This window comes from Sorex araneus, chromosome 3 (assembly GCF_027595985.1).
Source record: "Sorex araneus isolate mSorAra2 chromosome 3, mSorAra2.pri, whole genome shotgun sequence".
Lineage (NCBI taxonomy): Eukaryota > Metazoa > Chordata > Mammalia > Eulipotyphla > Soricidae > Sorex > Sorex araneus.
The window spans coordinates 200566228-200578826 of record NC_073304.1 but is presented as its reverse complement, the minus strand read 5'-3'; the positions used below and the strand labels follow the sequence as shown (position 1 = coordinate 200578826).

The 12599-nt window shown below is 42.6% G+C and overlaps 1 protein-coding gene across 1 annotated transcript; it reads left to right on the top strand.

The window, feature by feature from the left end:
* The first annotated feature begins 351 nt into the window (after positions 1–351).
* LOC129403514 (schlafen family member 13-like) lies at positions 352–10897 on the top strand. Its single transcript, XM_055132222.1, has 5 exons — positions 352–373; positions 1327–1446; positions 7397–8120; positions 8309–8652; positions 10839–10897. The coding sequence occupies exons 1-5, from the start codon at positions 352–354 to the stop codon at positions 10895–10897; spliced, it is 1269 nt and encodes a 422-aa protein (XP_054988197.1).
* Positions 10898–12599: the final 1702 nt, after the last annotated feature.

Sequence of the window (12599 nt, the reverse complement as noted above, 5' to 3'; positions counted from 1 at the left end):
GAATATATATCTGCATTTGCAAATGCGAAAGGAGGTTATCTTTTTATTGGAGTGGATGATAAAAGTAAGAGAGTCTTGGGATGTGAGAAAAACAATGTTGACTGTAATGCTTTAGAAGGAACAATCAAAGAATCAATTTTAAAGTTGCCTGTTGTTCGTTTTTGCTCTACCCAATCACTGGTGGATTATAAAATCAGAATTGCTGATGTGTTTCGCAACGGAACATTGCACGGTTATCTCTGTATGATTCAAGTGAAGCCATTTTGCTGTGCAGTGTTCTCCGAAGCTCCCAGTTCATGGATGGTGAAGGACAGGTGTATCTGCAGTTTGACACCTTCAGAATGGGTAGACATGATGATGGACACAAATCCAGGTAGGAGAGATAAAGTTCTTCCTTGTTCCTTTCTTACAGTTTTTTCTTATGACTTTGCACTCCTCACACACACTGAAATTTGCTTTCTCTAAATCATGTACATAGAAGAAGATGGATAGGGGTGGAGTGATAGCACAGTGATAGCACAGCAGGTAGGACGTTTGCCTACCATGCGGCCAACCCAGGTTTGATTCTTCCATCCCTCTAGGAGAGCCCAGACAGCTACTGGGAGTACCCTGCCCATACGGCAGAATCTGGCAAGCTACCTGTGACATATTCGATATGCCAAAAACAGTAACAACAAGTCTCACAATGCAGACCTTACTGGTGCCCGCTTGAGCAAATCAATGAACAACAGGATGATAGTGCTATGACAGTGCGACAGTGCTACAGAAGAAGACCATGAACACAGAAGAGTTCATTGAGAGATAAAACGCCCCAAATCAGATATTAAGTAAATGGTTATTCTCACAAAAGAAAAAAGTAGGAAACAAAAATTCGGAATAAATTATTTGGTTGACTACAGATTGATGTAGGTAGACTCATCTGTTTGGAACCTCTGAACCTTATGCTAGTGTGATCTTGGTACCTCAGTTTAGCATAAGATCAAACCTGGGAGACAAGTGCAAGTGTTGGTTGAGATTTATTGAGATTGTGATTAGTGGAGGTGTATATGCACATCGTGAAAGAGTGTTTTAAGTTCCTTTACAGTTTAACCAGTTGCTACTGAAACATGGAAAAGGGAGTATTATATTAATGAGACTCTTTCATGGTGGGTGCTGGGTCTGTAGAAATATGGCATGAAGGCAAGAGAAGATGCAGAATCTTCCTCTGTGTCTTTAATCACGTCAGAATCAGACCATGCAAAGTGAAACATAGACACCTACTCCTATGGACTGTTGCAGCGGGGAGGGATGAAATCATATAGGTGACATTACTTTTCTTTCTTTCAGAATTGTCTGAAGACTTTGAATCTCAGTTAAATATTTCCCAACGCCCTCCAAATTGCAAACCAGTGTATTCTAAGAAAAGCTTAGAACATAAAAAGGATCTACAACAACGATTATTTCCAGGTACTAAGTGCCATTTTTTTCATTAAGAGAAAGAGAAATAAATTAATGCACCTAATTAAAAGCAATATAATGAAAATAGTGTTCTGAAATCCTGTTGGATAGAGTGACAAGGTTACCAGGCCCTTGGGGTGTGATAGCACAGGATCAGGGACCCTTAAAAATCATCTAACTTTGTGGTTGCCATATATGTCTGGTGATCAGAAATGCCACAAATAGTAGTTAAACTTGCACCTTGCCAGCATACATTTCCAGGGTTGGAAATTATGTATCTGCATTTCAACAAGTTTATCAAGTGATTCTGATGTTCGGAGGCTTTGTAAACTACTCACTGATTTAACTGTACAACTAGAGGAAAAGCACTGGAGACGAAGGTCACAAAGTTCTGCTTTACCTGGTTCTGTGGGGCTTCACTCATGTGTGAGGCTCGGCCTGAGTGTCCGAGTATCCGAAAAGTGGCCTGGAACATGGCGGTGGCTGGGTAGTGGAGATAGTGGAGGTCAGCCGATGAGATATTTATCTGGCCCCGGTAGGGTGGGGTCATCTGAGTCTGTTCCCTGGGCGCTGGAGATTAGGAGAAGCCGGCAGAGGATCTCTGTTTCCGGGTCCCATTAAGCCTGGAGACCAAGGTCACAAAGTTCTGTTTTACCTGGTTCTGTGGGGCTTCACATCATAAGACACATTATAAGACCTTAATACCCATTTTCCATAATTACTGCACCACATTTTATGAGGTTCAAATATGGTGTGAACCAGGGGGACACCTATAAGGGAGATTAGAGGCCACCCTAAAAGACTCCATCCCTCTCGGAGAGCCAGCAAGCTACCGAGAGTATCCCGCCCACACAGCAGAGCCTGGCAAGCTACCCGTGGTGTATTTAATATGCCAAAAACAGTAACAACAGTGGGCCTCATTCGCCTGACACTGAAAGAGCCCCCAATACGGCAATGTTAAGAAGGATGAACAAAGTCTCAGGGACAAACTAGACTGCCAAAACGAGACAGGAAGTACTAAAATGATTGTCTGTACTTTCAACGCACTTATGCTGGCATCCCAAAGCACCCATCGAGGACCTGGTGGTGCAAGCACAGAAGATCAAGTATGACATCATTGGTCTGACTGAAATGAGAAGGCATCGATCACATCACACCATTTTCAACACTGGAAAAGAACTGTTCCTCAGAATATGTGACAATAGGGGCTGGAGTGATAGCACAGCGGGTGGGGCGTTTGCCTTGCATGCGGCCGACCCAGGTTTGATTCCCAGCATCCCATATGTTCCCCTGAGCACTACCAGGAGTAATTCCTGAGTGCAAAGCCAAGAGTAACCCCTGTGCATCGCCAGGTATGACCCAAAAGCAAAAAAAAAAAAAAAAAAAAAAGAACATGCGACAATAGAGGCATTGGTGTCAGTGTCCTCATCAACATGAAGTTGGCCATGAACATTGATTCATTTGAATACCTAACAACCCAAATCAGACAATTACACTTGAACAGATGTGGCTCACTGCTGGCAGTTTCTATCTTCGTCGTCTACGCACTAACATCCAACTACAATAAAGAAGAAATTGAGAAGTTCTACATGGAGCTGGAGAAGTTCTATAAAGAAGACCACACCTACAAGATCATTGTCTGTGATTTTAATGCCAAGATAGGACCGAGAAGGACCGAGAAGGTCACCCGAAGAACTCCACATTGGGACCCATGGCCTAGAATGGAACAAACAGGGTGAGAGACTGTCTGAGTTCATCATGTCAACCAAGACCATCCATGGTAACTCACAGTTCCAGAAGGCCAAATCTAAACGTCGGACATGGGAGTCTCCCGGTGGACAGTTCCACAACGAAATTGACCACATCATATTCAATCAAGGTTTTGCCTGACCGATGTCACTGTTGTCCCAAAATTCCAAACGGGATCAGACCACCATCTCCTTCGTGCAAAATTCTACTTCAAAGAATGGGGAGAAAAGTCTGCAAAGTTTAAGTTTAAGGAGGGAACTCCCAGAATGACCACCAACTGGGAGCTCTTTGGCACTATTGTGGCAACATAGGAAGATGCCATCATTGAGGAATCTGATCGACTGGTTCAGCACCTCCATGACTGTGCAAAGAATGCCGAGAGTGAGAAAGCCACAAACAGACACCTGTCTTCGGAAACTCTCAAGCTCATTCGTCAATGTGGTTTGGCGTGAGCCTCAGGCAACCACAAGCTAATGTCCGAGCTCACAAAGCTGTGCAGAGATGCGATAAAGGAAGACCTCAAAGAGAGAAGAGGAGCAGTGTTGGCTGATGCGGCTGAACCCGGAAAAAGTACTCGCAACACTCGAGTATCCTTTGCCAACTACAAGACCAAGATGACTGCCCTCTGATGTCCTGATGGATCTATCACATCTTCCGGAGGGCAATGCAGAGGATTTTTCACAACTTCTACTCAGATCTCTTCAAAAGCCATGTCCATCTGCCCACATAACAAATTCTACAGGATGGATATGTTGTTCCCACCGTCCTCCCTTCTGAAATCCGACATGCCATGTTGTCCCTAAAGACACATATAGCACCCGGTCGAGACAAGGTCAGACCTGAACACCGGAAGAATCTGCCACCAGTACTTGTCAATACACTGGTTCAGCTCTTCACACGCTACTTGTCCATATACAAGTTTCTGTCCCAAAGGAAAACCAGCAGGACCATTCTGTTCTACAAGAAGGGAGACATCCCCGACATCGGCAACTACCGCCCGATCTGCCTGTTGTCCGTCGTCTACAAGTTGTTCACTCAAGTCATCCTGAGTAGAATAGGCAAAACACTAGACAAAGGACAACCATGCAAGCAAGCCAGGTTCCAAAAAGGATTCAGCACGACTGACCATATCCACACAGTGACCAAGCTCATTGAGGTTTCACAAGAGTTCAAGATGTTGCTCTGTCTAATTGATTTAAAGAAGGCCTTTGATTCTGTTGAGACTGAAGCAGTCATCGAAGCCCTAGCCAAACAGGGCATTCAAACTCAGTATATCAAAATCCTCCTCGAGCTCTGTTACAGATTCATCACAAGAATCTCACCATCCTACAAGGAAGTAATCATTGACATAAAGAGGAGTTCGGCAGGGTGATAACATTTCACCAAAACTCTTCAGTGCCACCCTCGAGAACATCATGCAATGACTGGAATGGGAAGGAATGGGAGTGAAGATAGACGGTCAGCAACTACACTACCTCTGCTTTGCTAATGACATCGTTCTAATAACACCAAACATTAGCCAAGTGGCACAAATGCTGGCCGACTTTTTCTGGGAGTGTGGAAAGGTCAGACTACAGCTGAATCTCACCAAAACAATGTTCATGAAAAACAAACTAGTCCCTGACATTCCATTTGCTCTCAACGGAATGAACATCTCTGAATGCAGCAGCTATGTGTACCTGGGTCGAGAACTCAACATGAGGAATATCTTGGTGCCAGAACTGCGCAAGAGGAAGAGAGCAGCGTGGAACACCTTCAAGATCGTGGAAGAAGTGGTTAAGAGGATGAAGAACCTCCGACTCCGGGCACATCTTTTCAACTCCACCGTTCTTCTTGCACTAACATATGCTCAGAGACCTGGGCCCTACGAAAACAGGACAAGAACAATATTCGGGTATCCCAAAGGGGAATAAAAGAGCTATGCTTGGAGTATCACGTTTCACTCAAATGAGAGAAGGGATCCAGAGTTCTGACCTCTGTCGATGATCAAGAATCAGGGACACTGTCTCATTTTCCAAGGCGTCGAAAATTAGATGGGCCGGACATGTAATGCGATTTATAGATGACCACTGGACTAGAGCTGTTACCAACTGGATTCCACGGGATGTCAAAAGACCACGTGGCCACCCACCTACGAGATGGTCAGACTTCTTGTAAAAACCCTGAATGAATAGTAGAGGCTCTTCGTGTTCCTGTAGCGAGCAGATACCATTGGCTACATTAGCACGCGACAGGAATGAATGGAGATGTTACTGGCACCCGCTCGAGCAAATCAAAGATCAACAGGATGACAAGTGACTAGTAACAAGAGGAAAAGCACTAGATGAGGACCACTGGTCCTCTTTCAAGGAATGAAATAGTTAACTATAAAAGTCACCTTTGACTGGAACATAATACAGTGGGTTCCACTGGAGTCTTGACTTGCATTCAGCTAAACTGGGTTTGATCCCCAGCACCCCAAAGTAGGTACCCCATGCCCTGCCATTAGTGATCACTAAGCACTGCTGGGTACGACCAGTCCCCCAAATAAAATCATTAACGTTTTTACCTAGAAAAAAATATATATAAAATGAGACGACGAGGTAATTTTTTTTTTTGTTCATGTTTTGTTTTTTTTCCACACCCGGCAGTGAGCAGTTCTTACTTCTGGCTCTGTGCTCAGGAAACACTCCTGGTGGACTTTCGGGACCACACAAAATTTAATCTTGGTTAGGGGGCTGGAGCGATAGTACAGCAGATAGGACACTTGGCTTGCATGTGGCCAAACCAGGTTTGATCCCTGGCCCGACATATGGTCCCTGAAGTACTGCTGGGAGTGATCCCTGAGTACAGAGCCAGGAATAACTCCTGAATATTGCTAGATGTGACCCAAAACAAAAATAACTAAATAAAAAAAATAAACACCCAGGTTGGTTGCATGAAAATTAAGTGCCCTGCCTGTTTTACGATCTCTGTCCCTGACAATGTAATTTCTCTTGGAAAAGCCTGAACAAGGGGCATCACCAATGTGAGGAATGAGTCTGAGGCAGCACAAAGTAGGCATCTGAGACCCAGTACCATGTTATCTAACTACCCCATCTGCCAATATTTCTGACTGGGCTTTGTCTAGGAATTGATGGTTAGAAAAAGAAATTTACATTTTTAGAGGGAAAGGACTTATTTAACTTCATACATTGACATTATCAATTAAAATTTATGACAGGAATATGATATGAAAATGTCATATATATGTCAAACATTCATCAAGTCCCATGAAAATTGCTGTTAATTCCCAGTTTGTGCCACTTTTCAAATACTTTATTTACTTTTCTAGGCTCTTTGTAGTCATTAATATAAAAAGTGCTTTTCCGGGACTGTGAGCTGGGCTATGCAATTTCTGGCAGAATTTTCCCTGGACTTTATACAGAAATCCAAACAGACTTAACATCTATAATTGTCAGCTATGTGAAACGGTTCCTTTTGAACAGGTCTGACTTTGGGGGGAAACTCCAACTAATAACAGTGAGTTTTTGTTGAAATATTGAAGGTTATTAATGTAGCAGCCACTTCTCTGGACTGTGAACTAAGCAACAGTCCCACAATGGCTGAGAAGAGGAAATATCCCTCTTTTCCGGTTGTTTCCCATTTTCAGGGAGAAATGCGGCATGGCGTCCACCATACTATGAGGCGTGGGAAGGGGGATGAGGGAGAAAAAAAAAGGAAAAGGAAAAAGAAAAAAAAAAGTTATGTACTTGGAGCAGTGGGGCTACATAGCTCTTCATTCTCAGCAATGGAAAACTAATTATCAAATGCTTCCTTGGTAGTAGGGCTGTCTTTCGTGGGTGGAAACTCCAACAACAATAGTGAGTTTTGTGTTGAAATATGGAACGTAATCAAGGTAAAGAGAAAATGAAGTGAAATTCATCAGTTATACAGTCGGGGGCGGGGGGCTGGGGCAGGGGGGTATACTGGGGTTTTTTGGTGGTGGAATATGGGCACTGGTGAAGGGATGGGTGTTTGAATATTGTATAACAGACATAAACCTGAGAACTTTGTAACTTTCCACATGGTGATTCAATAAAAATTTTTTTAAAAATGTGTGAACTATAAGAAATTTCACTGGAGTTCTATATTTATGGGGGATACTAACCATCCTTCCTAATGTAATTTGTTGTTTATACAAAATAGAATGAACAATATTTTAAAAATATTTTCATATTTTCATTTCTAGTACACCCAGGTCATCTGCGGTATACCCCGGAACCCCTCTGGAAGGAGCTGTGCTCAGAGCATGAAGGACTGCAAGAATTAATGAATAATCAGATACTTCCTTTCTCCCAGGGAGTTTTGATCCTTTCTAGGAGCTGGGCTGTGGACTTAAAGTTACAAGAGAACCAGGGAGTCCTCTGTGATGCCCTGCTGATAGCACAGAACAGCCCTCCCATTCTCTACACCATTCTTGGAGAACAAGTGGAAGATGGGTGGTTCTACTGCACCCAGACTGCCTTTACTTTGAAGCAGAAGCTGGTGAACATGGGGGGCTATACTGGAAATCTGTATGTCATGCCCAAGCTCCTCCCCCTGCATCCTGAGAGCAATGCCCAGTCCTTCTGTGATTTCAGTCCTGTAATCAACTATCCCAAGTCCTATAACCTTGAAGTCATCCAGAAAATGGAAGCACTTTTACAGTCCCTTGTGGTTGTCTTGCTTGGCTTCAGGTCTTTCTTGAGTGACCAGCTTGGCTGTGAATTTTTAAATCTACTTACAGTTGAACAATATGAGGTACTCTCCAAAAATCTCCGTAAGCACAGAGAATTGTTTATTCATGGCTTACCTGGCACAGGGAAGACAGTCATAGCCTTGAACATCATTGAGAAGATCAAGAATGTGTTTCACTGTGAGCTAAATAATGTTCTCTATGTTTGTGAGAACCAGCCTCTGAGGAACTTTGTCAGGTGAGCAATTAGATCTAGTCACCAAGTGAGGTTCAGACTGTTTTCACCCCCCAACCTTCTCAATCCCAGTCTCTTTATACCTGAAGAGTTAGGTGGCAAAATGACTTCTGATAACAGTAGTGTTCACAAGAGTGTGATAGATTAATTATTTAATTGCTTCAGAAAACCTAAATGTGTAATTTTATTTTTTACAGTAACAAAAGGATCTGCCAAGCAAAGACCCGGAAAGGATTCATGATGGATGATTGTAAAGATATTCAACACATCATTATAGATGAAGCTCAGAATTTCCGTGATGAAGATGGAGACTGGTTTGCAAAAGCAAAATACATCACTCAGAGGAAAAAGGACAGCCCAGGAATTCTCTGGATCTTTCTAGACTACTTTCAAACTAGCCACATCAAGAACAGTGGCCTCCCCCATATTTTAGCCCAGAATTCAAGAGAGGAACTCACAAAAGTGGTCCGTAATTCAGATGAAATTGCCAGGTTGCTACAAGGTGAATTAGACAAGGTCAAGAGATGTCCTCCAGGTAACATCCCCCCCGAATCCTTGGACATGCTACTTAAAGCTAACTGGTGTTCAGGTGTGAAAGGAACACTAAAGACTAAAAACAACTTGCTTTGGGAGGAAACAGTGAGCTATGTCACAGAAAAGTGCAAGAGTCTCTTTGAAAGAGGCTATTCTCCCAAGGATGTTGCTGTGCTTCTTAATACCACAGAAGATGCTGAGTCTTACAAGAACAGTCTCTTGAGAGCATTGAGGAAGAAAAAGGTAGTGCAGGTTAGTGATGCCTCTAACCTGCAGGGTGATCACATTGTGTTGGACAGTGTCCGGCGATTCTCAGGCCTGGAGAGGCCCATAGTATTTGGAATCCTACCACAGAATACTGCCATCTTAAGAAACCTTCTAGTTTGCCTGATATCCAGGGCAAATAAACAGCTATATATCCTATGGTATGATAATTTTTAATTCAGGAATCCTGCTTTAAGACACCCCTCCCATAATCTTGGAGCTTCCCTGATTTTCTTTCCCTTCCTTTCCATTTACCTAAATAAACTTTTTGTTGAATTGGGGGGAGGGGGAGAGAAGAATTCCAAACCTAAATGAGGATGAGGCAATTGTTATCTAGATGATAATGGGTTATTGCTCCAAAGTCTGTCCCCAGTTCTTCCAGCCAGAATGATGGTGATTCTCAGTAGAGCTTCAGCCATCCCACACAGCACAGACTTTGGCCCAGCCTCTGTTTTAAGAACTAAAAGCAGGAAATATCCCAAGCTTCCATCTCTTTTTTTTTTTTTTTTTTTTTTCTTTTTGGGTCACACCCAGTGATGCTCAGGGGTTACTCCTGGCTTTGCACTCAGGAATCACTCCTGGCGATGCTTGGGGGACCATATGGGATGCCGGGGATCGAACCTGGGTCGGCCGCGTGCAAGGCAAACGCCCTACCCGCTGTGCTATCGCTCCGGCCCCCCCAAGCTTCCATCTCTTAAGTGTTGATTTCGTGAGGTTTTAATTTTTCAAATGTGGCCAGATTAAATTTGTTTAAGTATTTTTGTAGCTATCTGCAGAAGGTTTGTCTGGTATGGAGCTAAATTGACTATCCATACAAGAAAACAAAACTTTTTTTGAGGATTTTTTTAATTTCCACTTGCTGTGCTGATTCAGGACTTGGAAGATTCTGAAGACAACTCAACTGCTGACAAGATGAGCCTTATTTGTTTTGGTAGAACAGAGAGCACTGGTAAGATTATTCCTAATGATCAAAGAGATAGGCTAAAAGCTAAGAAGCTTGCTCTATACCACAGTTGACCCCAGTCAATCCCTGACATCACATGAATCCCTAAAAACTTCTGGGAGTGATCCCTAAGGACAGAGGAGTAAATCCTGAGCACCATTGGGTGGGGCTTAAGAATCAAAATGACGGTAATGACAATAAATGAAATATTAAACCCGTTAAAGTTGAAATTTTCTAATTTTGTTCTTAGAATGAATGACCGAGACCAAGCCTCATTTGAGATAGAAAATATTATCACATTACATGAAAGTGATATAAAAATTGAGACCAGAATCTGGTTCTAAATGAGTGCACCAGGGGCTGGAGCAATAGTACAGCGTGTAGGGTGCTTACCTTGCACACAGCCAACCAGGGTTCAATTCACAGCATCCCTGTGGTTCCCCAGAGCACCTCCGGGAGTAATTCCTGAGTACAAGACCAGGAGTAACCCCTGTACATTGCCAGGTGTAATATAATAAGAAAATAAAAACCAAAACAATAAATGTGTGCATCAGCTTCTAAGAAGTACAGACTTCGAAAGATTACTGTCTTCAGAGATCAACAAGTTTACTGTGCAAATTGTTGTCTGAGCTCTGTTTGTTATTCCCTAAATGAACTTTTAACCGTTGCATTTTGTTGTTGTTTTCTTGTTTTTTTTTTTTTGGGGGGGTGTGCATTCTTGATCTGTCATTTTTGTCCTTTTATTGTCCTAATTTGGTGACCCACTGTTAAGATCTGAAAGCTCCCCAGCAAATTCAATTGTTAAAACTCTAACCCAAGTGTGCCTGCATTTGAAGGTATGTAAAGAAATAACGAATGATAAAGGACGTTATAATGGTGGAGATCAAGTAGAGTTAGAACCTTCTAAGAAGAAACATCAAAGATGGAGAAAGTTTGGAACTCATGCCCAACATATGCTGAACTGCCGATTCCATTCCCAGCACTGTGTGGCCTCATTGCACAACCAGCCTTTGGTAACAGTATTGAGAGTCCGCAGTGAACTTAGAATTGATCTGCCATACGACCCAGCATTTCCACTTTGGGTATCAAACCTCGGGACATAAAAACACCTCTCAACAGGACATATGCACACTATTATTCACTGCTTCACTTAGTACAATACTTGAGATATGGAATAAACCTAGGTGTTTAATAACAGATGAATGGATTGTGAAGATGTGGATATAAATACACAATGTAATACTACATAGTTGCAAGGAACAATAAAAACATGCAATTTGCTGTAACCTGGATGAAACCGGAATATATGTTCCGTGAAGTAAGCCAGAAGAAGAAAGACAAACAGGATGATCTCACTTACCTGTGGTATATAGAATAGCTGTATAATATTCATAGCATAAAAACTATATTTTAAAATAAGGACTGGTAGGCTTCTTGCCTTGCACATGGCTGGTCTGGGTTCAGTCTCCAGCATACTATATGGTTCCCCAAGCCTCACCAGGAGTGATACCTGAGCACGGAGCCAGGTGTAAACCCTGAGCATGGCTGGGTATGGCCCAAAACACCACTAAATAGATAAATAAAATAAAAATGAATATGGGGCTGGAGCGATAGCACAGCGGGTAGGGCGTTTGCCTTGCACGCGGTCGACCCGGGTTCTAATCCCAGCATCCCATATGGTCCCCTGAGCACCGCCACGGGTAATTCCTGAGTGAAGAGCCAGGAATAACCCCTGTGCATCGTCGGGTGTGACCCAAAAACCAAAAAAAAAAAAAGAATAAATAGAATAAATATTCATGAGATTTTGTTTAGACAGAAGGATTATTGGTGTTACCATTTTTTTCCTATGAATGAGCAAGTTTTACCTTGTATATCTGCCATGTTTTCTTTTTAAATAGAATTGAGAGTATGTCTTTTATTGAGCTAAAAATTGCTGCTGTAGAAATATGATTACATTGGGCAAAGGGAGGGGAGTAAGACCAGCAGTTCATCATAGGGTCAAAGATGACCTCAGCAGCAAAAAACTAAGCAAGATCTACCTCCAGTTAGGTTTTGCAGTCTGGTTTGGCAAATCTATCCTAATTTTTCTTCTTAATAAACTACTATCTTCTGTGCCATTCTCATTCATCCCAGGTAATGAAGTGTCTTCATTCATATACCAGGTCATGAAGTTCAATCCCCAGCACTCAGTGTCCCCCACACCCTGCAGGAAATGACTCCCAAGAACAAAGCTGGGATTAACCCTTGCACACAGCTTTATTAAAAAAATAATAACAAAACACAAGGGTGAGAAAATGAGAGAAAAAGGAGCCTACAAGAAAATTATATTAGAGGAGCCCAGGATGTGTCTCACATATGTGAGACTCTGGGTGGGGCCCCAGTATCTCAAAAACATTTGAACTCTGGTGGTCGAGGAGATAGTACAGTGAGTAGGGGACTTACCTTGCACACGGCTGGCACATGTTTGATTCCTGGTATTGCACATGGTCCCCTGAGCACCACCAGGAGTAATTCCTGAGTGCAGAGCCAGGGGTAAGCCCTGTGCACAGCTGGGTGTGCTCCCCAAAAAACAAACAAAAAACATTTTAACTTGAGTCTAGCAGTATCAGACTTTCCCCTGAATGACCAAGATATAAGAATCAGTGACTGGAGGGAGGGGATTTTGATTTAAAGTTCATTGAAATAAACCTATGGTAATATGCACAAGTGACTACTACTCAGCTATATAAAAAAAATCATGT